The sequence below is a fragment of the Brachyhypopomus gauderio genome, chromosome 6 (genome assembly GCF_052324685.1).
Source record: "Brachyhypopomus gauderio isolate BG-103 chromosome 6, BGAUD_0.2, whole genome shotgun sequence".
NCBI classification, from domain to species: domain Eukaryota; kingdom Metazoa; phylum Chordata; class Actinopteri; order Gymnotiformes; family Hypopomidae; genus Brachyhypopomus; species Brachyhypopomus gauderio.
This window is the reverse complement of record NC_135216.1, coordinates 23,213,856-23,240,384: the sequence shown is the minus strand read 5'-3', so window position 1 is coordinate 23,240,384 and position 26,529 is coordinate 23,213,856. Positions and strand designations below refer to the sequence as shown.

The following is a 26,529-nucleotide window of genomic DNA, read 5'->3' as shown; positions in this document are numbered from 1 at the left end:
TCTTTCCTCCTGTTTCGACGGCAGAGGGCCGGTCCCCTTTGTGAACAGTCACCTATCACTTCACACTCACATTAGTTCAAGTCATTGTATTTCCCTGAAATGGGAACAGAGTTGTCATTTACAGTCTGACCCTGACATTTCGATGTAGCTTCCTCAATTATGCATCTTTTGTGCATAATTAAAGTTGCTAAGACTCCCGTCCTGTGTGCACTGCGGGGTCAGACCCGTTGGACGTGCAGTTGGATCCCCCCCCCCCCCCCCCCCCCCCCCCCTCTGCCGGTACTGTTTGTCTTTCTGATTAAATTTAGATGAGCATAATTCACTCTTTGTCCCTTAGCCTCTTCCAAGAAAATCAAATCGGGCTTTAAACCATTTCAGTGTGCTGACATTGGAACAGCATGGACCACAGAGGATCTGAACAGCCAGAGCCTGAGGGTGAACAGAAACACAAAAAAGCCTTAACACGCGCGTGTGGAGGGTAGCGCTAGTAAAGGAGAAGTAGGAGCTTGTTGGATTTGATTAAACTTCTCTTGGTCCTCTCTTACTGCATTAAATACAAATACAGATGGTACATTTTCAATCTCACCTTTTAATCTAACCCACATTGCCATTATGGGTCTTTTTTTCCAAAAATAATCTTAATTATAAACATAATTTGATCTGCACATATTACAAATATATATCCTGCAAATATATTATCCAGTTACAAATAATGCAGTTAATAACTAAGAGTAAAAGGGTAGTTATATGTGGCGGCTGTATCTGAAAACATTCGATTTGCCGTGAAACACATTGGTGTAAAATTCTTCAGTCCAATGGCTAATGGTTCATTACCTTCCACACGTCCACACATCTCCCCCACTGCTCGGACCCAGGGAAGGCTGGTCTGTCCAGCACCACCCCACCTCCACCAGGTGCGGAAGCTCTCCGTCAGTCCCCGTCAGACACCCCCCCCCCCCCCCCCCCCACTGGACAGGTCCAGTTGTATTTGTTACATTTGTTCATCTATTTATTCATTCATTAACTTGGCCTCAAGTTAATTCACCAGCATTGGTGAATTTTACTCAGTGATGAGCCCAGATAATCGTTAACTGTGTGTGTGTGTGTGTGTGTGTGTGTGTGTGTGTGTGTGTGTTGTTGCATTTGGGGTAAATACTGTACTTTATGATCCACGAATGCCTTTGATATTACTCCCTTAAAAATAGTTTTGTTCTCTTATTCACAGTTGGTTGGAACCACAAGGGCCAGATCGTACTCGCAGTTAATGGATGATGAGTGGAGTGTGTTGTACAGTCAAAATCCTGCTGTTTAATTCTGAGGGAGTGAGAGCACAGCGGATCGCATCATGAAACGAATCGCATGGAGGAGGACGTCTGCGTGTCATTACTGAGAGAATTCCCTTTGTAATATACTGGCATGCTGAAAAAGCAGGAGATCAAACAAGATGGAGAAGGAGGGGGAGAGAGAGAGACCGGGAGAAAGAGAGAGAGAGAGAGAGAGAGAGAGAGAGAGGAGGGAGAGAACAAAGAGACAGATAGACAGACAGACACTGTTTACATGCTAGTCTCTGTGATGTCGGGCCTGACGTTCAAACCCATTTGTCTCTGGAGACGACTTGGCCCAGGCGGCATGTGCGGGCTCCCTCTGTCCTGCCCTCCTCTCCTCCTCCATCCTTTGAGGGGACTGGAGACCCATTCAGAAGGCCACGCATCCATCAGCAAAGCACCAGCACTGACAGACCCTCTTTGTTTGCATGCCTCGGATTGTGACGTGTGTCATTACGCCATGTGGGGTCTTGCCTGAGCTGAGGTAGCACTCAAAAATGTCCATGAATGAAACGTTTGCCATGAAACACTGGGAACCCGAGACGCACATCCAAGTCGTCTTCGGTGGAGCCAACGCTCAGAGAACCCTTGGCAAGCCAATAGGGTGGAGGTTTGAGTGGAAAACAAAAATGTAATCTACCACAGTCCACCTTTCCTTCAGCCCAGGAATGCGGTCTCCAGTCCTGCGGCTTTAATTTTTATTTTAAATCTTCTTAAAATTAGGTCTGTCTCCTTGATGAGGGGGAGGAAACTAGAATATGCAAATTGTAGGTGGTGTTCTGTTGAATTTTCCTACCCTGTTGATAGTTCCTACCGTGTCCGAGGGCATCGCGTATTTGTAGACGTATCTCTGTAGAGTTTGTTTACCTTATGGAAACGTCATAATGTAGCGCAAATCAAGCGTTTAAAAGGTAGGATAATCTTTAAATTAAAAGTTTTATTTAGCGTTTTCATGTATTGTTATTAATATTAATACAAGCAAATTGAATTGTTTACATCTTTGTATGAACATGTTTTTAGCCTGTGTCATTATAAACCAGCATGAAGTTCTTTAACACTATAGGTAGGAAATTTCGACAGCCTAAATGTCATTATAAAACATCATTAAGTTCATCAACACTATAGTACTGCACTGTTGAAATGTGCTAAATTGAATGTTGAGAATGAGGAGGCAGGAACAATCGATGGGTGTAGTAGCCAGCCACCAAAATCATGACGTAATAGTGACTTGCGCAGTAAGCCTAGGTAGGAAAATTTGACGGGTTGGAAAATTCGACTGAACAGTGGCACTATGGCAGCTCCGCCCCTCGAGTTATAGTTCAGGCTCAGGTTTAGTTTCTGAGAGTATTGATGGAGTCACAGGGGTGGCTAAGTGCATGAGCTGTTTCATACTCAAGTAGGGGTTGCCTGTGGTAAACACAAATCAAATATTTTGAAATACATTCTCCTTATAATTGTCCTCCTGCAATGTCCTCATCAGGTTACACCAGGATATAATCTGAGGTCACCTGATTAATGACCTTTGTCTGGTTCTCAAGGTCACATGGCAGTTTCTTTGCAAAATTCCACAAGGCCAGAATCTCCTTGTTCGTTGGAACAAGCAGAACAGCTTGACATCTGCCTGCTGTTGACGGTGCCCACTGATCCTGCTGTTGACGGTGCCCACTGATCCTGCTGTTGACGGTGCCCACTGATCCTGCTGTTGACGGTGCCCACTGATCCTGCTGTTGACGGTGCCCACTGATCCTGCTGTTGACGGTGCCCACTGATCCTGCTGTTGACGGTGCCCACTGATCCTGCTGTTGACGGTGCCCACTGATCCTGCTGTTGACGGTGCCCACTGATCCTGCTGTTGACGGTGCCCACTGATCCTGCTGTTGACGGTGCCCACTGATCCTGCTGTTGACGGTGCCCACTGATCCTGCTGTTGACGGTGCCCACTGATCCTGCTGTTGACGGTGCCCACTGATCCTGCTGTTGACGGTGCCCACTGATCCTGCTGTTGACGGTGCCCACTGATCCTGCTCCACACGTTTGGAAAGGAGGTCCGTTCGGAATGCCAGGATTGCGTGGCATTTTCCCCTTTGTCCAAGAGAAAAGTGAAGACCATCGAGGCTGAACCATGATGCGACTGGAGCCTGAACTCCACCGTTTAGGAAGTTTGCAGCATTTAATTCAGTGTTTCAATAAGACACCTGATCAGCCTCTAGTCTCCCCCTCACAGCTTCTGCGAGATCCTTTCTGAAGATTTCGGAAACCGCATAATGTTTCCACCTAATGTTTCCACCTAATGTTTCCCTCCGCGGGTCAGCTTTACTCCGCCTTGTCTGCAGATGTAGCTGACGTCCACTGGCTGGGGGACACATTTTCCCCTCGTTCCCGTTTTCTAAAAACAACGGTTCGAGTGACCTTTTGACTTGCCACACAGTGACTGGTGATTTAACCTGGAAGCTCTCTGTACTGTAGTGAAGTGATTCCTGTTGTGTTTTGTTTCTCAAAGACACCTACTGGACCCTTTTCACCATGGGGGCTGTACAGCTAACAGTGCTATTGTACTGTACAGCTAACAGTGCTATTGCCAGTGTCCAGGCCCTGCAGGGCCATTTCTAACCTTGAGTTCTAGTCTCAGTTCTGGGTTTGATATGTAGTTGCGTGGTATATGCTGTTTTAGTTCCCAGACACGTCTGATCAGATTTACCAAAGTAAAAATTCTCTTTTTAGCACATATTCTGTCATTTTTTTTGATGTTCAGTCTAATTTACTTATCTTTCTTTGTCCTGCATTTATTACATGTTGGTGTGTGCTTGGATGCGTGTGTGTACACTACAGAGAGACACGACAGCTTTTTCCCTACTCGGTCTTTCTGCAATCCGCACGTCCACCCGCCGCTCGTTCCGCACGGCGCCGCGTGCTTGCGTCCGCCTTCCGTGACGTGCGTCTGCGAGCCCTCCTGCCTCTTCTGCTAACGTCCGTTTGTTCCCTAACAAGCTCTCGGTAATAGACATCGTCTTCTCAACCGTGTTCACCTCCCACAAGCCGAGACCGCTAAAGGAGTACCTGTAAGGCAGTTTGTGTCTCTTAGCGAGAGGCCGACGATGGAATAAACCGTGCTCAGATGAACTCGGGCGCACTCTCGGGGTGACTGATGTCATACCTCATGTGGTGTAGTCTGCTTCTCTTCCTCCATGCCACTACTGCGTCATCCTCCACAGCAGAGGTTAATGGTAAATATCTTTTATAGGGACGCAAGTCTGGTAACTTATACGATTCCCTTATGGACGTGTTGCTCGTCTCTTGGGTGCGAATACAGAGCAGTCAGTCAGTAGGGGGCAGCAGAGAGTGAAGGGAAGAGAGCCTTTTCTGTTCTGTTAGGATTAAGTTTAGGGTTAGAATTAGGATTTCCTGACTTGGCACTAGTGGTCAAAGGTTCGAGAGAGACAGATCAGAAAAGAAAAAAAAACAAAAACAAAAGAGTGAAAGAAAAAGAGAGCCAGAGAGAAAAGACAAATACATGGAGAAAGCGATCCAAAAGCAGCAGAAAGAGAGAGAGAGGGAGAGATGAAGAGAGAGACAGAGGGGGAGAAAAATAAACAGATGGGGGGGGGGGGGGGATTAGGCCCCCGTAAGGCCTTTTTTCACCTGCTACATTCACCACATGGATCACTCACGCGTTCGGTCCTCTTTAGCTGTGTGTGTGTGTGTGTGTGTGTGTGTGTGTGTGTGTGTGTGTGTGTGTGTGTGTGTGTGTTTGCAATTATGCATTTACAGTATATGTGTGGGTGAGAGGTGCAAAAGGCTTCTGGTGGTTCAGTTCATTGAGTCTCCAGCAGGCATGGACTTGGGTGTGATCGAGGGAGGTTTCACAATCAGTTGTTGCATTCCAGTTGTTCACTTTTGCATGCACTTTTTTATATGTGTGTATTAGGGGTGTGAGATTAGGGGTGTGAGATGTAACTCAGCAATATTTCTCATCACGGTAAAAATCTGTCTCGCTGGATTTGTGATCCAGCAAGCAGCTAAAATGATGTCGGAAAATACATGTATTACTATTGAAGATGCCCCTGCCACTTTCTAATCGTTTGTTTGACAGCATTTTGGGTACACAGCGGAAATGATAAATGGCAAGAGAGTGACTGATGAGACACGGACCATATGCAAACATTGTATGAAGATAATGCCGTACACCGCGGCTAATACAAGCACGATGCAGAGACATTTACAGCGCCACCACAGCTCAGTACTCAAATCAACAACTGCACCTGTGAAGAAAACACCAACAAGCCAGACAACGCTGACAAACACATTCGGACCTCAACTTCCACAGTCAAGCGCCAGAGCCACAGCAATATCAAGAGACATCGGTGTTTTCATCGCAGCAGATATGAGGCCATTTTCTGTGGTGGAAAATCAAGGATTTCGGCGACTCCTTCACACACTGGAACCCAAGTACACCATCCCATCACGCATTTGATCCCGAACCTCTATGAAGAGTCAAGGTGGACATGCTAAAATCCTTTAAAATGAACATGGCTGTGTAGTTGCAGCAAATTGTCAGTGACATATTTGGTCAGGCTCTGTTTGCACTATTTGCACTCTGTATTGACAGAGAAGAACTTGTTGTTTTGCACATAATATTGTTTGCACTTGAAAAAATGAGAAATATTTAATTTAATCTATTTTATTTGATCTTTTATAAAAATGTTATTTTAATTTCAATTTGTAGAGGAAGAAGTTTATTAAAAACTCATGCTTACATCATGCATGTTAAGAGTTATAATAAAAAATTTCAAAATGCATGTGCAACTCAGTCAAATAAAAGTCTGTTGTCCAGTCATATAATTTGTCATTTTAGTTTTCTTAAAATCTCGTCTTGTCTCGTTCTCGTGAACCCAATATCGTGTCTTGTCTCGTCTCGTCTCTTGAGCTGAGTGTATCGTCACACCCCTAGCGTGTATATGTCCGTGTGCATGTCCGTGTGCATGTCCGTGTGTATGTCCGTGTGTGTGTGTGTGTGTGTGTGTGTGTGTCCTGGCTGAACCCTGAGCTCGCTTGCAGGGCTGTAATCATTGGCCAGCAGGTGGGCAGGACCTTTACTAGCTGCCAAAAATGTGGCGTGTACGAGCGGCAGGGCCGGCGGTTCAGAGACGCCGGGCAGCGTCCAACAATAGCCGCCACCACTCTCGCCCTCCGAGCGGGAGACGCAGCGAGGGGCGAGAAACTCTCCCTTCCCCAATCTCTCTCACGCACTTTTGTGTCTCTGCTCCGTCTCACACGGCCACTCTCCACCCCACCTCCCCGCCTCTCTTTCACCTTCACTGTCTACTCCATCTCCATCTCTCTCTCCCTCTCTCTCTCTCTCTCACTCCACACCGTCTCCTGTGCTCTCTCCCACTCTCTCTCCCTCACTCTTTACCCCTTTTCCCTCTCTCACCTTCACAGTCTCTCCTGTCATCCCCTCTCTCACACACACTTTCTCTACACCTTCTGCTGCTCTCTCTCTCCCTCTCCACCCCTTCTCCCTCTCTCTCCCTCTCACTCTCTGTCCCTGCCCTATTCTGTCTCCAGCATTTATTCACTTTCAACATCGGCTCTTTCTGTGTTCATATTCTTGTCCATTCTTAGAACTTCCTGCACACCGTGACACTCTCTCTCTCTCTCTCTCTCTCTCTCTCTCTCTCTCTCTCTCTCTCTCTCTCTCTCTCTCTCTCTCTCTCTCTCTCTCTCGTCACCGCCACATTCTTCAGGCCGGCTCTTGTGTCCTGCTCCCCTCGTCTCACAACCTTGCTCATGCTGCCCACGTCTCCACAGAGCTGCGGCTGGCCATGAAGCTCTGCAGTGCATTCAGGGGTTTTTTTCTCATTATTTCTGCATATGTAAACGTGGATTTGTCAAAAAGTCAAAGACAAAGGTCGCCGTTCTGTGGCACGTTGACCATCGCACAATTATTAAGCGAGTGAATTAATTCATTGCAGATGGCACCTTTAATCTTTTTTTTCTTATTCTTCTATCTCTTGATTTCTTTTCCTGCTGAGGTTCGAGTTCCACAACACGAACAAGTGAAAACCTAAAGTGCAAGTTCAAATGTCCGTCTACAGACGCATCATCTCACACGTTGAAATCCAACCTGTTTAAAGGTCACAGTGGTGTATAGTGGAGCAGGTAATCGAGCTTTAAGCGGCACATAGTTTTACACTTAATACAATAAATGTGAACAGTGCTACATCTGTGTTCCCATGGCTACATGCTCCATCGCTGGCCTAACAGCGGGAACAGAGTCCATAAGATGTGTTTTGGTCTAACTGCGGCTGAAATAAGTACTTGTGGTCTACACCCAGCTTGAAGGCGGTGGCACTCCGTCCTCGCCAACCTCGCTGTCCTCCAGCCTGTCATCTGCTTGCTGACAGTGGGGAAGAGCCTGTGTGGTTGAAGATGTTTACAGTGGGGAAGAGCCTGTGTGGTTGAAGATGTTTACAGTGGGGAAGAGCCTGTGTGGTTGAAGATGTTTACAGTGGGGAAGAGCCTGTGTGGTTGAAGATGTTTACAGTGGGGAAGAGCCTGTGTGGTTTAGGACCCTCTTTTTAGGTTTTTGCGACTATAATAAAACGACGCCTCCGTGAGTGTTAAATGCCACCAAGAAGATCGAAATGCACCACTTACAGTATCTGCGAACATGACCAAAAGACTTTTGTGGAGGTTAGCATTACGTTAGCAAGTAAATAATGTCTCAAGAAGATCATTAGTATGTTACAAAGCTGTGAGTGTGGATTATGTACCAAGGCACAAACTGAAAATGACTAAAGGAAGCACATGAACCAAAGGGGGAAGGGGGCAGGTCAGTATGAACCAGATAGGAGAGCACTCTCGCCTTTCTCCTGAACACTAGCACCATTCTGTAGTGATCACAAGACCTTGGCAAATCCCTCTTCAGGTTCACATACCCTTGAGCTCCTTCTTTCAAAAGAACTTCTCTTCGAGCGTCGTTTCTATAAGCATCCTTATTGCATCGCAGAGGCGTGGGGTTGACATGGCCGTCACGTTACCGTTCGATTCTGCGAAGGAGTGTGAGTCGAATGAGAACAGTGGCCTTTACTCTGTGTGCGTGCGTGTTTGTGTGTTTGTGTGTGTGTGTGTGTGTGTGTGTGTGTGTGTGTGTGTGTGTGTGTGTGTGTGTGTGTGTGTGTCCTCTGCCTCAGGACCAGCAAGTTTTGCTTTTCCCGTAGCAGTGTGTGCATGAAAGGTTAACGAAAGGTTAGCTTTCGACACGACTTACTTCTGTAACGATTTCCAACTTGTGTAACATTTTCCAGCGTTACCTCAGCAGGCCAGTTGGCGGGTTTTGGCGGCCTTATTTGTGTGGTTTCTTCTTTGGTGAAGCTGACAAGTGATTATAGTTCATTCGGGTCATGTCAGCCAGAGCATCTGAACCAACATGTCTCTTACTGTTCTGGCCGTCTGGCCCACAGGCTCCACTGGTGTGAACCTCGCTGGAGAGGACCCAGATATCATTCACCGCAAGGTGGGCAGGAGCAGACACCAGACACCAGACGGCGTTTTAAAGTCTGTATCTGGCACAAAGCTATTCCCATTTAATGCTGCATATTTTAAGTGTATCATGGTGCTTTTTCTGTGCTGTGAATGTATTCAGTGTATCGAGTGTGAGTAGCTCTTCTCTTTCTCCCGTGCTGTTGCCAGATATCGAGGAGTCCGTGAGCGACGTGAGAATGACGTTGAGACCCTGATCCGCGGCAGTATGTCAGGTGAGGTTTCCATGAGCTTTCTGCCTGTGCCAGAGGGTCTTGCCTTGGTGGTTGGGGACCCCCTACATCACACCCCACCTGTTCACATTTTGGTTCTGTTCCCAGTGCACCTCAGCCAAGTAATGTGTGAGCATGTGACAATTTTAATACGGTGTCAAAAATATATATACTGTAAAACAGAAATACAAACATGAAACAGTATAGCAGACCTGTATTGTCTTTGCTCCCCTCAGCCCCCTAGAGTCTCTTAAATGCAGTATAAGGTTAGATAGATTATTTGGGTTTTTTATTCTGTTTATGGCCGTGTTGTTTTTTTTAAGTTAAATGTTTGTAGAAATATATACTACTTTGGAATTAGGAAGTTTTTTTTATTATTATTATTTTTTTTTTAGTAAAACCAATCTGTGGTATATAACTAGGGCTCTAAATTTTTTTAAACACTTGAAATACTAAAAATCACAGAATCATGTATGAACACTGTATTTAGTACCATCCATCTTCCTTTCAATCCTGGGCAGTCTTCAAGTCCCTGACCATGAAAAGCATGTCTACATATATAATGATATGATGCTACCACCACCATGCTTCACTTTGAAATGGTGTTCTGTGGTGAAGTGTTGGGCTGGTGCCACATATTTCCTATGATGGCCAAAATATATATATTTAAATGTCTCTGGTCACCCTGCTTGCATGTGTTTGGTGAGTCTGCTCTTTGGTGAACTCCTTATGTGTTTTCTTACCTTTTACTTTAAGCGGCGGATTTCTTCTGGCTAGTATTCCATAAAGCCCCTTTCTGTGGTACGTCTTAAAGTGGTTCTGAGGACAGATGCTCCCATCCCTGCTGTGGATCTTTGCAGCTATGTCAGTGTTATCTTTCATGTCTTTAACGTCTTTATTGAATCTCTGATTAATGTGCTCCTTGCCCAGTCTGTGAGTTCTGATGTGTGGTCTTCTCTTTCCAGTGGCATTCTCTAATGGCGCCATGTTCTTTCCATTTATTTGGTGCTCCATAGGATGTTTAAAGTTTAGGATAATTATTTATTATCCAAACTGACCTTTTCTTCTCCACAACTTTGTATCTGACCTGTTTGGAGAACATTTCGGTCTTGTTTTGTTTGCTTAGTGGTGTTGCAGACCTTTTAGGACAGGTCTAAAAGGGTCATTTTTGGACAGGTCTAATTATACTGACATCATGTGACAAATCATGTGACACTTTGCACATAGATGGCCCTTAATCAACTAATTGATTGATTAAAAAGTTAATTGATTGGACCAGGTTTCATAGCAAAGGCAGTGAATATGTAGGCATTCCCAACATTACATCATTAACAATCTGAATTCAAATGAAGTTCAAATAAAAATTCACTTTCACAAGGCATTGTAGATGTGTTTGAGAATGTAGACTGGTTCAGGTCGGAGGACTGATTTGGTCAAAGCAAACTAGCACTGGATTAAACAGTTTACATAGTTTAAATTCAGTTTAAACATTTGTAGAATGCTAACAATGAGCAACATTTCAGGTGTGTACAGTAGAGAGCTAAACTAGTTTCATCCTGACAAAGCTGTGTGTGTGGCATAGACATGCCATAGCCCATTAGCAATACAAGAATGATTGCTGGTTAGCATTAGCCTGATCTGACGATGTCACTTCCTTCAGCTACTTTGCTGTTTTGACCTTCTTCTTTTTTTAGAATAACTGCCTGCTTATATTTGGCTCTGAGAATGTGTTTTTGCTGTCAAATGAAATAAAGATTAATCTGATCATGTCCTAAACACACCGGTATAGCCTGACTCCACGAGAACCCACATGTAGCCAGAGAGTGTGGATCATTAGACATAAGTGTGTGTCATTTGGAGGTTGAAGGGCTCTCTCTCTCAGATATTCATAAACACTCAGTGGGACAGTAAGATGACACAGCTGTCAAATGAAGTGAAGAAACACGTGTGTCAACATTCACTTCACCTTTGCTGTCGTCTTTCCTTGTCCTTCGGTACAGACACTGCCTCTTCCCCTCTCTCTCTCTCTCTCTCTCTCTCTCTCATCCTATGCCTCCCTCCTTCTCGCTCTCCATGTCAGAGTGAGGCAGATTGCACGCTCACACAGTGTTCTGCCCCTCTTCCTTTTCCCTCTCTGTTCCTCTCCTTTTCTACCTCTCTCTATCTCTCTCCTTCTCTCTCTCTCTCTCTCTCTCTACTCAATGCTTTCCTCCTTCTTCCTCTCTGACTCTCCCCACCTCCCCCTCCCATGAGTGTCCATCATGGTATATGGTTTACAAGGGGGAAAAATGCACCCGTCACAGTGGAGACACTGACAGAAACGGTCATAAAATGTGTCTCTCCACAACTCTTTGGAAGTCTATGCAATAATTGCTTGGAGTTATTTAGCCGTGCCTTTGGCACACTGGTTAACCTACGATTGCGTCAAGAAGTAAACGCTATGGGATACGTTTGGTGTCGAATATTTTTAGGAGACTGTTAATTCATACAGGCACTGTGCAGTCTACACAATCCAATGTCTCATTATCATACTAAGAGACCCTGCAGTTGGTCACCCAGTCCTGGCCATTAGCAGACAAAGCTAACATCCCCGGGGGCGAGTATAATGGACTCATGTGGTTTTCATGAACTGCTTAAAAGTGCTTAGAGGCTTTAATTGTGGACAGCTTGAAAATCAGTGTTTCGTCTAACAGAGAGATAGAAGACAAGAGAGAGAGATTACTGTTTAGAGCAAAAATCCTCAGGGAGGAATAGTGTACTAAAATACATCTAAACAGCCAGATCCGCGTTCTCATAAACAGATGACAGAAAGCTGAGGTCAGCCTTCTCCATTAAAAGTAATCAGAGGTGCATTATGGAGATGGAATGGCCTGTCGGTGGAGGTGTGCTTTCTGTGTCAGATGATTGAGCAGTTGTTTCTCCCTGTATTTCTGAGCAGAGCTACAGGAGCAGTTCATAACTTATTTCCAGTGGGTAGCCTTGCACATGGAAGTCATTACGCTTTCATGAAAAAACCCACTGACCTTTTATGAGATTTAGCGTACTACTGGTAGTCTGCCTCTAGGGGGTGCTAGGTTTACACAGTGGCTCAGCATTTTGAATCATTTCATTGAGGGCTGGTAACAAAGTATAATGGATACGGGCCGATCAGATGCTTTTGACTGGGCGAGTGAACATGGTGCTCAAACCACTTGGCACAATAGTTAATATACAAGTGAAATACATAAACAAATGGAGACAGCTGTCCAGAAGGGGACGTTTTCCTAACTGTGAGTAATGATTGCAGTAACACCCAGGTGTTGGAATGAACTTCCCCTAGAACATGAGTTCCTTTCTGTCTTCATTTGTACACTGAAGATCCAGCTTTTCAAGAGGCACTTGAACTTTGTCTAGGCCCTTCAAGGCATTTGATTAATCACTGGTCCTCCACTTGTGAATTTATGTACGTGTGTGTGTGTGTGTGTGTGTGTGTGTGTGTGTGTGTGTGTGTGTGTGTGTGTGTGTGTGTGTGTGTGTGTGTGTGTGTGTGTGTGTGTGTGTGTGTGTATATATAAATATATATATATCTGAAAAGTATGTTATATTTTCTCTGACAGGGCTGTCGCTGAATGATATTCTTACCCTAGTGTACTAGCATAAAGATCATTTTTCATGCAGACAACAAAGCACTTTTATAAGTCGCTCTGGACGAGAGCATCTGTTATGGGCGGTAAATGTAAGTGATGAATATGATTAATACCTTGAGGTCTGTGTCAGTATAATACTATCTGTTTTTTTAAAACCCATTTTCATTCAAAGGAGGTCCAAGCAGCCTTTGTACAGCCTGTGTGAATATATCACACTAATCTCAATAGACAACAGGCACAATACGGGCAATAACCACCCAGAGATAATGATGTGTTTTGTTAGAGAGGAGGACCTGTGGCAGATGGCACCATAGTGCCGATATCTGAAGGATTGTAAGCACTTCCCATATCCCTTACTCTCAGAAAAGCAGAGGTTACCTGTTCACCTACTCACACGAGACTAAACAGAACCACAGTGTCAACACACATAAGCAGCTACGCCCGCCAAGCCTTCGGTGGGGGGGGCACTCCTGGCAAACATGGACAGAAATGCATGCGGTGACCTTTTTGCTGTGCTGCTCACCTGGCCGTGTAAGGGCAATTGGGTCAACAGACCGCTGACCGAAGTCATGCACACTCGTAGCACGGCAGCGGAACACGCGGCGAGACACGCCCCCTCGCCCGGCGGGGCACGCCCCCTCAGCTCCCCTCCAGGTGCTCCTGTGACATTTGCCAGGTTAATGAGATGGATTTAGCCTCTCTGCGAACCAGATGGCCCCTCCGTGGTCTTAACAACTCCGCCTGTATGAGATGCCTCTGGCCTAGCTCTGTCCGTTTTAAATAAAACATGCCCTCATTTGAATATGCACCAGAGTTTAGAGTTTTGGTTGTTTTGTGTGTTTTGGGGGTTGTGGTGGTTATAGTTTTTTTTTGTCCCCTTCAGATTGAAAATGTCCTGTATCCCCACAAATGAAATCATGGACCGCTATAATCAGTTGGTTTGGAAATCTGTAAATCATGGTTATAATACAGAGGGTTGTTTTCCTTGCTCCTAAAATTATAGCTAGAAGGGTTCTGCCAAGAATCCTTTGTGAAAGCAAAGTACACAACCATTTCAAACAGCATTTGGCCAACCTAATGCAGTTATTTTGGAAACTTATTCTTTGCTGAAGGAAAATATAGTACATCGAAGCAAACTAACAATTTACAGAGCAGCGGCTCTCTTTGGGGGAGTTTAATGCAAAAGTTAGTTGTGGCCACTTAAAATAGGTGTGGAAAGAGTTCTGAAGCCAAAGCACGGGATCTTGGGAATTGTCCACGAAAAGGGAACTTTTTTAACTAGTCGCCCACAGAAAATGAAAATCTCATTCCGGTGAAGACGCTATGATTCAGTGGTGACACCAGGCTGCGGGACCTGTGTGTTTTCCTCTAGCATCGCCTTTCCCTTGTAAAGCAGCACTGCTAAATTCACTGGACATGAAGACACAGGGAAGGTGAGCTTGGTCCCTGCGTTTCTCTGAAGTTCCCGCAGCCCTGAAACCAATTAGATGGAGCTGTGTTGTTGTGCTGTTATGATAATAATTAGTGCTATTGTTGCTAATAAGAACGGCAAGCAGGCAGCAAACAAAGAGCACCCCATGTAGCCATAATGGTGTGACATAACCAGTGTTGCCATAACCACTGATAACTATAAATAAAGGAATGAGTAATTCAAATGGGTCAGGAGACAGCCACAGACGTAACGTGCATAACTGTCTGTCGGTGTGAAAGCCTCAAGGTGCATTTTGTGGTCCTGAATTTGAGTCAAGCATCCAGTTCTTGCACAGTCCTTCTGATTTCAGTTAATGTAATACAGACATTTAGACATTTGGTCAGGAGTGTAACGTATATGCAGTCTTGTTTTCACTGGTGCAAATACAAGATTGCTAAATGAGGGGCAGTTGTGGGTCAGTGTTCGTAGACAAATGCAGGAAACCAAGGCAAACGTCGTCTGACAGTGTCACGCCTGTGTTGCTCAGCACGGCCTGGGGCAGGTAGGGGGCAGGTAGGGTGCAGGTAGGACCTGGGGCAGGTAGGGTGCAGGTAGGGGGCAGGAAGGGTGCAGGTAGGACCTGGGGCAGGAAGGGTGCAGGTAGGACCAGGGGCAGGAAGGGTGCAGGTAGGACCAGGGGCAGGAAGGGTGCAGGAAGGACCAGGGGCAGGAAGGGTGCAGGTAGGGCCTGGGGCAGGAAGGGTGCAGGTAGGACCAGGGGCAGGAAGGGTGCAGGTAGGACCAGGGGCAGGAAGGGTGCAGGAAGGACCAGGGGCAGGAAGGGTGCAGGTAGGGCCTGGGGCAGGAAGGACCAGGGGCAGGAAGGGTGCAGGTAGGACCTGGGGCAGGAAGGGTGCAGGTAGGACCAGGGGCAGGAAGGGTGCAGGTAGGGCCTGGGGCAGGTAGGGTTCAGCCAGGGCCAGGGGCAGGTAGGGCTCAGGTAAAGCCAGGGGCAGGTAGGGCCAGGGGCAGGTAGGGCCAGGGGCAGGTAGGGCCAGGGGCAGGTAGTGTTCAGGTAGGGCCAGGGGCAGGTAGGACCAGGGGCAGGTAGTGTTCAGGTAGGGCCAGGGGCAGGTAGGGCCAGGGGCAGGTTTAGTCATTTTTCCTACAACTTGCTCTTGCTTGGTAGAACTCCTGCAAATTCCAAATTCTGTGTGCGATTGGGCTGTGTGGATGTTGCACAAGCCGTGTGGATTTCGTTTGGTAGGCCTCCCATGGCCTGGGGCTAATACTCCCATAGCAGAGCTACCACTGCCAGCACTGGAGTGAGCTACCGATCCTCAAAGACAGACATTCACTGTGATCATGTTATAGAACACTCAGGTGGGGCTCTGAGATCTCTCCTTCCACTGCTGTAGGCCTGACGGGCCTCGTGGAGCAACGTGTATAGTTTTGGATTTCACATTAGTCTGTGCACATTCTCTTCGACTACCGTTATCATCGTAATTCTTCTGAGCAATCACGCCAAATTAGTTTCAGTTGAAGTGTGTTCGAATAGAATTTTCAGTTGCTTAATTATGAGGCTTTGATTATTGTGATTTCGAAGCAGCTCAGTGTAGAAACCTCAAAAACCTTATATGTTGGCATGATTGAGAATCACATTCAGACCATCTGCCTGGTATGATGAAATCTTCCTGCTGTTTGTGAAAGTCAGCTCACTCTCTTAAGCACACTCATGACATTGGCCCTAGCTTCGAAGCAGACATATGGAAAATAACAGGCTTATGTCTGGTTTTGTTTTACAGTACATAAGGCTATCCATCCTGAGTGTTCTTACTTTGAATGTATCAGACATTTGTTTTTTTTTATCTGAATCTTTTACCTGTGAGTAAAATGTGAGTAAGGAATAGCTGATCTGGAAAGACAACACACTATTGTGTGGTGTGTGGTGGTGTGTGGAAGACCACGGGCCATCACACTCACGCAGTTCATGGTGTGTGTGGGCCAGCAGACTCAGTTAGCGCAATCCTTCACAAATTACAACTGGAGTAATGAAAATTTTGCAGGGCAGGAGAGTAGCATGAGGTAACACAACAGAGATCCATAATTAATAACAGCACAGCACTGCCAGGTTTAGAAAAGCATTTACATCTCATCTTTCATAGATTTCAGGTGATCTAAAAAAATATTTTGTTGATGCATGACATTTTCAGTTAAGCTAATAAAACACCCTGAATGGGTTATTGATATTCAGCATGGGTTAAATAGGGCTTCAACACTAGAAATCTTGTTACCTATTTTGTTATGGTTTTAAGAAATTGTTGTGCAGTTATCTTGGCATTTGGCATACTAAATCAACATTCAGGTGAATCGGTGTTCTTTGCTTCAGCTCATATGTTACAATTACTTTTGTGTTTGACAGACTATCAGTGTATGTTATATTAACATACGTAGAACATAAAATGTGCTACTTAATGAAATATTTAACAGACCGAGCTTTTAATGTACTAATCTGATACCTGATTCTACCGTTCGAGGCACCACATCTGTTGTAGTGTCACATGTGTGTAACTTTTACAAATGGGAACTAATCCAACTTAAGCTGTAATTCATCAACAGGGTGCCACTCTGCCTTTCTGCACTTCTTCACCACCTACACTCTTAGCTAGTGGATACCAGTCCTGTCTGTGCGTTACTTCAGTGATTTTACGCAATTCTGGCGGCGGATAGGTGTGCTCCCTGGGAACCCCTTTGGGCAGAAAAAAAGAGACTTTTTGGCAGCTGTGATGAATAGAAAAGCTTTTATCTGATAAGACTTCTCAGAATCCGCTTTCTAAACCAGCTGGTGATGACTCACAGAAAATCTGGTAATCACTGTTTGGTTATGATGATATCTCGTACTATTTAATATTTGTCAGTGGAACTTTAAGAAATGGCCTGGTTTCATTTGGTTTTATGTTTTTTTGTTTGTGTAACGTAACCTTTCGTTGTTTAAGAGAGATATATTTTTTTTATCATATTTGTTAATTTTCCGGATTTCTCACTCATTCCTGAACAGACTCCCAAACTAGGCTTTCTGGACCAAGCTGTAGAACATTCACGTTCTGCTTACAGCAAAACCAGCAGTCAAATTGGTGGCCACTGTTGTGCCTGCACGTAGTCCAGAATGTCTTCACTCAGCAATCTACTTAGGAATCTCTTGGTTTTTTTTTTTTTTTTTTTGGAACTTAGCAAACCATTTGCTATATAAACAGCGTGATTCAGTATGATTCAGCAAAGAAAAGAAAAATGAAAGAAAGGAAAACGGAAGAACCAAATGAGGGAAAACACCCCCCCCCGCGGCTTTGGCGACGATCTCTGGGGAGCAGATTGCTCATTTAACCTCTGATCTGATCTACAACTCATTCGTGTTCTAGCAACAAGTGTGAAGTGCTTGTGCACACGTCCTCCTACACGCGAGCAGGATGAGGGGAAGCTTCCTACCCCACCACAGGAAGTTGGACCAGTTTTAACTCTGGTCTCGCATAAATATTTGTGTGTAGAGGAAAAGATAGAAATGATGCCGTCCGACTATTTTGGACGTATTTTGCGATATGCTAATTTCAGCTACGATGATGCTGCTTATTACTGTGGTACATATGCTAATACTATTATATAAATCTGATCCCAGTTTCTTAAGGAATGGCGGTGATTAGTTCAAGCACACATGCATGACAGTGCTGTCATCTAAAAAGATATAGTGATAGTGATGAAATGCTCCATTTAAAAATGTCAACATGTAGTGTTGCATGGCGCACTCCTCCCCTGGTCCAGATAGTATATACCTACGGCAGCTAAGATGAACATGTTACCTCAGAGGCTTGTGGGTAGGACAGTGAATGTGCTGCGTTGTGGCCATGTGGGACCAGGTTTTATAAACATGGAGCTGCACAGTGAAGCCTAATTAGCTGAATTTGTTTAAAAACTGGTTCATGGGGAAATGATTACTTCATGTTATCTTGGGCTGTAGCACTTAGCCAAAAGCTACCAAGGTTGAACACAATAATGAATTATCCACTGCCTAAACAAACACAGGGTTTTATTTCCTTCAAATAACTGATTAATCCGCTGTTTCATAGGTGTTCCCAGGAGCACTTAATCAAACAAACTGTACCATTTTAAGTGGCAATGAAGGGAGCTGGCTGGCATTCTGTATTTAAATTAGGATTAAAGTGGGCAAAGTTTCTCAGTGCCCCTCCTTTTTTAAATTCAACAGATTTGGGAGCTAATATTTAGATTTAGGAGGTAATATTTTAAGTCCTTTTTAATGATATTTCAGGCTCAAGCAAGGATGATGTAATGATCTCTCTGAGTGAAATCCAGTATAACAGTGTTTTTTGTCGTTGCCCCCCCCCCCCCCCCCCCCCCCCCCACTCTTGTTTACAACGCCGAGGCATTTTGCATCTGCCACCACCGATTAACAATGGCAATTACATGAACCGTCCAATCAAGATAATGCATCTCCAAGAATAATGTCCAAACAGAGTGGGCCTCATGCAGGAACATGGTTGTGCTCTCAATCCTCCCCTGCATTGTGTCTGAGGTGGATGCACGGGAGTGTGCCAAGTCATTTTGAAGCTGCTGTTCACAGTGTAGGAAAGCCTTCGTCGATGAACAGGACAAAGCCTGCCTGTTTGTGCAAGAGCAAACATTCAAGAAAATGTCTCACAATGGCCCAAAAATAATATAGGAAGCAAGGCTTCCCACCCCGATATGTCATTACTAAAAGCGCCATATAAGGGAAAAACAGGGAGCAGAGGGACTTGAAGTCCGGCATTCAATATCCAGGAAGAAAAAACATCAGTAGTTCAAACCTGTAAAATCCACGGAATGGAAAAACAATTTTTTGTCCATGACTGAAATGTGAGGGGGTCAAGCAGAAGTGTTGTCAGAGGACACGACCAATTAGGGAGGCCGTACTGTCAGGCGGCGTGACAAAGGACGCCTCAGCGCGCAGTGACCCTCATTATCATTCTCAACAGTGACGCGTGCTAAATGACACACTCCTTGAAGGTTCATTTGTCACTGTGTGGAGCATCAACAGCCAGTGTGTGTATGAGCGCTATCACGTCTTTATTTCCGAAGCCGTGACGCGTACGGAAAGAGAGCTGAGAAAAAGGCTGTAGTCACGGTGTGTGTTTTTATGTCATGTAGTCCTATATTGACTCTAGTCAAATAGCTGTTAAACATGAAATCTTGGCATGATTAAGTGTAAATATATACATGCTTGAATGACAGAGAGTGATAAATTATACAGGTTGTTGATGACAGGTTTTATATGACTTGAATAACAAGTAGAACCCACTTGTAAAGTTTTGTTTGTGCATAAGAAAAATGCCTTGATGTTCTTTTATATCACTTCTGTTGGAAACAGAACAACTGGACGTGTGCGTGTGATTATAGAGCTACTAATTCTTAACCTTGCTAGTTTTATTTGAATATCAAACTCTGATGAAGACTAGTTAAAACTCATTAGTGTGGTCGGGGGATTTTCATTTGTTATGTCCTTTCAGATATTTAGGCTATGATCCTTAACTTAAATGTGCCTTGAGTATAGAGCTTAGTTGAGACTCATCTTGATATCCTTCAAATATGTAAGATTATAATCTCTCAGGATCTAATTGAGTATGTGGCTTTTGCCATGTTGTGACAGAAAAATGCTTTATCTTATTGATCACTCCTTTGTGCTTTTTCTTGGAAGCAAGATTACTGGCAAATTAATAATCGCATTGATCAGGATCTTCTGTCACTACCGGCCAGATCAATAAGAACAGCTTGTTGCTTGCTGAGCTCCAGCTCTTGAGCATTAACAGGTCATTGACACTATATGGCCCTCACTCCTTATGTCTGGAGCAGCACTGTCCGCTCCTGTCTGCCTAATCTGGCCGTGATTATGACGGGGGTGGCGTGTCGACGTCCTCTGGGGTCGGGCCCCAGCTCACCCGGGGGGCCTTCGGGGCAGCCGGTGCCCTTTCCAGGTAACGCCGTGCGGCTGGGGACATCTGGCTCAGGCAGCCATGTCAACCCAGGCCTCACCCCGAGAACTGCAACGCAAATTCGCATGGCCGGCTTTGCCCCCCCTCCCTTATTTTTGAGGAAATAAATGAGTGCAGAAGCCCGCTCATCGGGCCGCAGACACCACACGGGCTGGCGAGCTGTGCGTACTGCCATCACCAGCACCGCGGGCCTGCGCGGCTCGGAGGCAGAGGTGTGCGCTCGCCTTGAGAGGGGCTTCTGCAAGATAGCAGAATGCTTGCTCAAATTTGGAGGGTCCACCTCAATCTTTACTTAACCGTGATGGATATAAGAAGGGTTTGAGCATGTTCTGCTAGGAGAACGCGTGGACCATGGTGGGAACCACCGCTAGTTTAGCCCAAGGGCTGCAGGGCACAGGGTCTGCTGCTTGACTGACACTGTAAAGTGGCAATAAGGTAAGCGCAATGCTTTTCAACTCAGTTCAACCAAAATCCAAAATTCAAAGACAGAAGTTAAGGTCCTATGGGAGTTCAGTGAAAGCTTGATGACGCTGGATGTCAGGAGCGATGTATAATTGAACCTGTGCCATGTTCTTTCTTAGTTTCGCTAAGGTTTTCAGCTTCGGGTAATATTTGCTGTGAGCTGTGACCCATACTCTAAGACAGACATCATTTTGTGTTTTGTTGTTGCTGTTGTTATTTAGGAGTAATTGCTTGAATACTAATTAGCAGATTTACAACGAGGAAGTCAATGAGGAGTAAATTGCTTGTTTGTCTGAAGTTGTCTGTCAGTAGTAAATACCCCTAATGACTAAACCTACATGTAAGGACATCACCTCATCAAAAAGTTAAACTGGTATCAGCTTTGGGTCAGGAGCAGATTTACCTCAGAGGCCCCCACTGTAAACAGCTGGTGTGTGCTGATCACATTATTGTCTTATCTGTGGCTGTCCAAAAACAACGCCACATTTTCTGCTACGTTTGAAGCTGTTTTTTTTTTATTATTTTGTTCATTGTTATTTTCTACTTTGTTGTCATGTAATAGTTTATTGTAACATCATAAAGCAAAGCCTTTTATTCGTTTTTTATATTTTACATTTAAAAATTTGACTCTATGGAGATTTGCTGCTAAATTCAGATAACTTAGTGAGTAAACAAATGTGTTCAGATTGGTAATACAATTTCGGCCTAAGCAGATAGTCAATGATGTTGACTGTAAAATAATAATAATAATTAAAAAAAACTAATTTACCAACACCCATCTATATACATTTTTTTTGCCTCTTTATATTCACGTTTCTGTCATTTCATGTTTGTCATTTGTCATACAGCAAATGATTACTGGTTGCCTGCTTGTCTAAAAGAATGACAGCTCTTCCGGTACTCCCCCTTTGTCTGAAAACAATATCCAGACAGTCATACCACACGAGGCACTGAACAACCTAGCTTATTTCTTTTGTAAATGAGGAATTGCTTAATAATACAACTTATCTTCATCTATACGAGCAAATGAACATAATTTGTGTCTCGCAGTAAAGCAAAAGGTGGCGTTTTAAGTCACAAGTGTCCAAACGGCTTTTTAGCATTATCCACAGTATGATTTAGGAGAGATTAAGATCGTATGAGGTTATGGAGCGCTTTGTATTGGAAATCAATACCTGGCAATGATGTGCCTGGATGCGCAGACCAGGACTTTGGGCTTTGTGGATCTTGAGTGTAATCATAACATCTCAACCAAGGTTTTCCAGTGGCAGATATTAATAGTGATAATTCTTAAGCATGTTCAGATATAGCGTAGGCACGCTAGGCTAAGGCGCCATTATCCGGTTTCCGTGGACTATCACAGCGCAAGGTCCAGGCCTTGAGAGGACCATTACGGTTGGCTCTAATCTGAGGGGCCATCACCCCCACCTGCCACACTTCCAGGATTCGTCCAGAGTCAGATTAGAAGAACGCGTCGGCATAAATCTTCCCTACAATTTGGCAGGGCGCGGGACATGGGGGGCGGATGGGCCGTCTGCCTCACCTTCCTCCATATATAAGGCCAAGAGTGCTCTGGGGATCTTTCACGCCATTGGTTTCACCGCTGCTCAGTTTACTTTTGTTGCTGTTCTATATTTGGCCGAGACCGTACACGTCCGCTCGTTCGCATGCGACTACTCACCGTAGACTTTCGTTAGCCATGTGTCGGCCTGTAGTTTAGAAAGCTTGATGTCGTTGTCGTCAGCACTCCTGCCTAGACATCTTCTGCCCTCGCTGTGCCTCAAAAGGACGCAGCGATGAATTACTGCGTACCGGACGTTTACGAGTTTCCTCACGCCGCGGGCGGAGGCTACACGGTGCCGGGTGGAGGCGAGTACTGCATGTACGGCGGCGACGGTCCCGCCTTGTGCCACTACGAGCCACAGCCGTTGCTCCAACACCCTGAGTTTGCGGAGCAGCCGTGGCCTCCGGGCCCATGTACCCTGTACCAGGGCGCCTACGACCCCGCGTTCAAGAGCGAGTTCTGCAGTGCGGAGGTGACCCTGGGCCACTACCAGCAGGGGCATTGCTTCTCCGACCAAGGAAGGCCAGACCTCTCCCAGATGCAGTGGATGCAGTCGCCACACAAGAAAGGTACAGAGGCACTGCAGGGAAGAGGAGGCACATGGCAGAGAGGGTGTGTGTTAGGGAAAGAGAGGCTTCTCACTAAACCTAGCAGATGGAACAGCAGCTAAGGAAGAGTGTTACGGAATAATAGGTGAAAGATGCATCAAAGGATGGATGGCATGGAGCCTGGAGGTGGTACTGGTGGCCATTAAAACATTGAAAGTGACTTAAACTTGAGTAAAGTTGATTTATTGTTCTGTGTATCTCCATACACATGGATTGATATTAATGTTCTGTTTTGGATGATTAAAGCACTCGGTGAAGGTCTCTGCTGTAGATTGTAGATACATCGATCTCTTAATGGTCTGTCGCTAAGTTGAAGTAATGGAGCTCATCTAATCTTCAGAGCAAATTCATTCAGTTAATGGTTGTTAAAAACCGTAAAGAGCTTGTGAATTTCACCTATGGGCTTTGTTGGGCACTGTTTTACATTACCTGCCGAATATGCTACTTAACGGACATGTGCATGAATATGGTACTTAAAGAACTAGAATAGCCTGAATCACGTAGGACTGTATTTTGTTTTATGTTGTTTTTTTATTTTAGATTATCTGGAAATTTGATCACTATGATCAGGTTTTAATTAATGTAGAATTAGATTACTGATGCATTGTGTGTGTGTGTGTGTGTGGGGGGGGGGGGGGGGGGGGGGGGGGGGGGGGGGGGGGGGGGGTTAAGCTTTAAAAAAAAAAAAACAAAGATCAATACAGAGCTGTGCCTCATGTGATTAATTACTGGCTACACATTGTGCAATGAAACACATTTGTAACTCAGCATTTCCAAAGAACTTCCCATGATCCTGTGATCCTGTTCCTTACGAATCAATATGACATAGTTTGATGTAGTGTCATGGGAACATTTTTGCCCTTTGGTGAAAAGACCTTTGCACCATTAGATCTGCTGGTTTGTGTATAACATGCAGGGAACCATGTTCAGTACAGCGTGTCTTAATGTCTTCAGGCCTGTCTGGTATTGTACAGTATATTGATTTGCAGCCATGCCAGTTGGAGCCCAGACAGGGGCCCAGAAAGCCCTGACCTGCTGGGTTAATGGCCTGCCTCTCACCTCCTGCAGTCTTATTGGTTACAAGCAGTATTGATTCTGCTTATCTAGAATGAACTTTTGGAGCTTTAGCTTAGTTTAGCTGTGCTATCGTGTTGACACATAGTGTTTTAAAAAACACATGAAGCAGTTACCAAGATCTGGCATTCCTGAAGAGGCTCAGCCCTCAGGTGTTGCATCTTCCTGAAGAGGCTTGGCCCACAGGTGTTACATGTTCCTGAAGAGGCTTGGCCCACAGGTGTTACGTGTTCCTGAAGAGGCTTGGCCCACAGGTGTTACGTGTTCCTGAAGAGGCTTGGCCCACAGGTGTTACGTGTTCCTGAAGAGGCTTGGCCCACAGGTGTTACGTGTTCCTGAAGAGGCTTGGCCCACAGGTGTTACGTGTTCCTGAAGAGGCTTGGCCCACAGGTGTTACGTGTTCCTGAAGAGGCTTGGCCCACAGGTGTTATGTGTTCCTGAAGAGGCTTGGCCCACAGGTGTTGCGTGTTCCTAATTACACATTTCCGCTCTTACATTCTGGGCTGAACATAATTTAAATTTAAATAGAAAACAATCTTTGATTCATTTTTCAAAAAAGAGCACAATCAAAGTCATTCTTCAATTACAAATCAACTGCGTCTTACTTGTCTTAACTCACTTTACTGTGTTGTTTATTCTTTACTATGTAGTTTCTTTACTTTGAAGTTTTTTCCCCATTCTACAGTCTTTTTACATTTCCATTCTTTCCTTCTTTTTGTTTCCTTCTCAGGGTACATCCCAAGTTACCTAGACAAGGACGAGCTTTGTGTCGTGTGTGGGGACAAAGCGACGGGGGTACCATTACCGCTGCATCACCTGTGAGGGCTGCAAGGTAAGCGCCGCAGCCAGTCACAGTGCAGCAGCGCACCCGAGTCTGAGCTACGCAGCCAATCACAGTGCAGCAGCGCACCCGAGTCTGAGCTACGCAGCCAATCACAGTGCAGCAACGCACCTGAGTCTGAGCTACGCACCTGAGTCTGAGCTACTCCGTGCCTCACCGCCTCCCTCCTCCCACAGGGCTTCTTCCGCCGCACGATCCAGAAGAACCTGAACCCGACGTATGCCTGCAAGTACGAGGGAAAGTGCGTCATCGACAAGGTCACCCGGAACCAGTGCCAGGAATGCCGCTTCAAGAAATGCATTGCCGTCGGCATGGCAACCGACTGTAAGCGCTCTCGTCTCTTCCGTAACGTTGGCGCTTTTCAGGTGTAGTCGTGTAATGTGGGGGTGGGGGTGTTGGTTGGTTTGTCTTGGTTTTTTGCTGTAGTGCAAGCTCATGCGTATTTCTGCTACGCCTTTCCTGCATAGCGTGCCGTGATGGGACGTCTTCAGGTTCAGGGGGTGCACGCACCTGGTGGCGTGAGGGCAAGGTTGTGGGTGTGGTTTCTTTGAGGTTGAGGGTGTGGTTTCTTTGAGGTTGTGGGTGTGGTTTCTTTGAGGTTGAAGGTGTGGTTTCTTTGAGGTTGTGGGTGTGGTTTCTTTGAGGTTGAGGGTGTGGTTTCTTTGAGGTTGTGGGTGTGGTTTCTTTGAGGTTGTGGGTGTGGTTTCTTTGAGGTTGAAGGTGTGGTTTCTTTGAGGTTGTGGGTGTGGTTTCTTTGAGGTTGAGGGTGTGGTTTCTTTGAGGATGAGGGTGTGATTTATTGAAGTTGAAGTTGAGGGTGTGGTTTCTTTGAGGATGAGGGTGTGGTTTCTTTGAGGTTGTGGGTGTGGTTTCTTTGAGGTTGAGGGTGTCGTTTCATTGAGGTTGTGGGTGTGGTTTCTTTAAGATTGTGGGTGTGGTTTCATTGAGGTTGTGGGTGTGGTGTCATTGAGGTTGTGGGTGTGGTGTCATTGTGGGTGTGGTTTCTTTGAGGTTGAGGGTGTGGTTTCATTGAGGTTGTGGGTGTGGTGTCATTGAGGTTGTGCGTGTGGTTTCTGTGAGGTTGTGGGTGTGGTTTCATTGAGGTTGTGGGTGTGGTTTCTTTCTGCCATCACGTGTCACGTATGCTCGTGTCATTCAGAGCACTTCAGTGAGAAGCTTCACGCACCTGTGTGTATAGATAGTTTCAGGGGATGGCTCTATCGACATTTGACCACAATCCTATTATTCTTTGTTCTTGAAAATAAATGAAGTAGAGGGGCTTAAGGGAAAGATTAATCTCTCAAAGTTTAATCATAGTATAATCAGAGTTTAATCATTTTGGAATACTCCCTTTTCTGGACCTTTCTTTACACATATGTGTGTATACAATGTTTTTATTCTGTGTGCTAACTGCTCATCCTGTTCTTGCCTCGCGATCCTTCGACTCGTCCCGCCGTTGCGGTCCACACCTCTTGGCCTGCTGCCGCTCCTCCCCTGCGCCCCCTAGTGGTGCTGGATGACAGTAAGCGGCTGGCCAAGCGGAAGCTGATCGAGGAGAACCGGGAGCGGCGGCGGCGGGAGGAGCTGCAGAAGAGCGTGTGGGACCGGCCCGAACCCTCGCAGGAGGAGTGGGAGCTGATCCGAGTGGTGACCGACGCCCACATGGCCACCAACGCCCAGGGCAACCACTGGAAACAAAAACGCAAATTCCTGGTGAGATGCCTCCTCCCCGAAGTCAATGCCATGGGGGTTTTTTTTTTGTTTGTTTTTTTTTCCTTTTTTTGACGTGTTGGTAGATTTTTTAATTCCCTGCCGCACTTCGAACACAC

At 45.5% G+C, this 26,529-nt stretch overlaps 1 protein-coding gene across 1 annotated transcript in view; it reads left to right on the top strand.

The window, feature by feature from the left end:
* The window catches only part of thrb (thyroid hormone receptor beta), an 86,370-nt gene that overhangs the window by 47,373 nt on the left and 12,468 nt on the right, over positions 1-26,529 (top strand). Inside the window, 6 exon segments of the mRNA XM_077009764.1 lie at positions 8,789-8,841; positions 9,018-9,082; positions 24,590-24,651; positions 24,653-24,691; positions 24,877-25,024; positions 26,208-26,413. Coding sequence (XP_076865879.1) covers positions 9,076-9,082; positions 24,590-24,651; positions 24,653-24,691; positions 24,877-25,024; positions 26,208-26,413 — 462 coding nt within the window. The 5' untranslated portion in view covers positions 8,789-8,841; positions 9,018-9,075.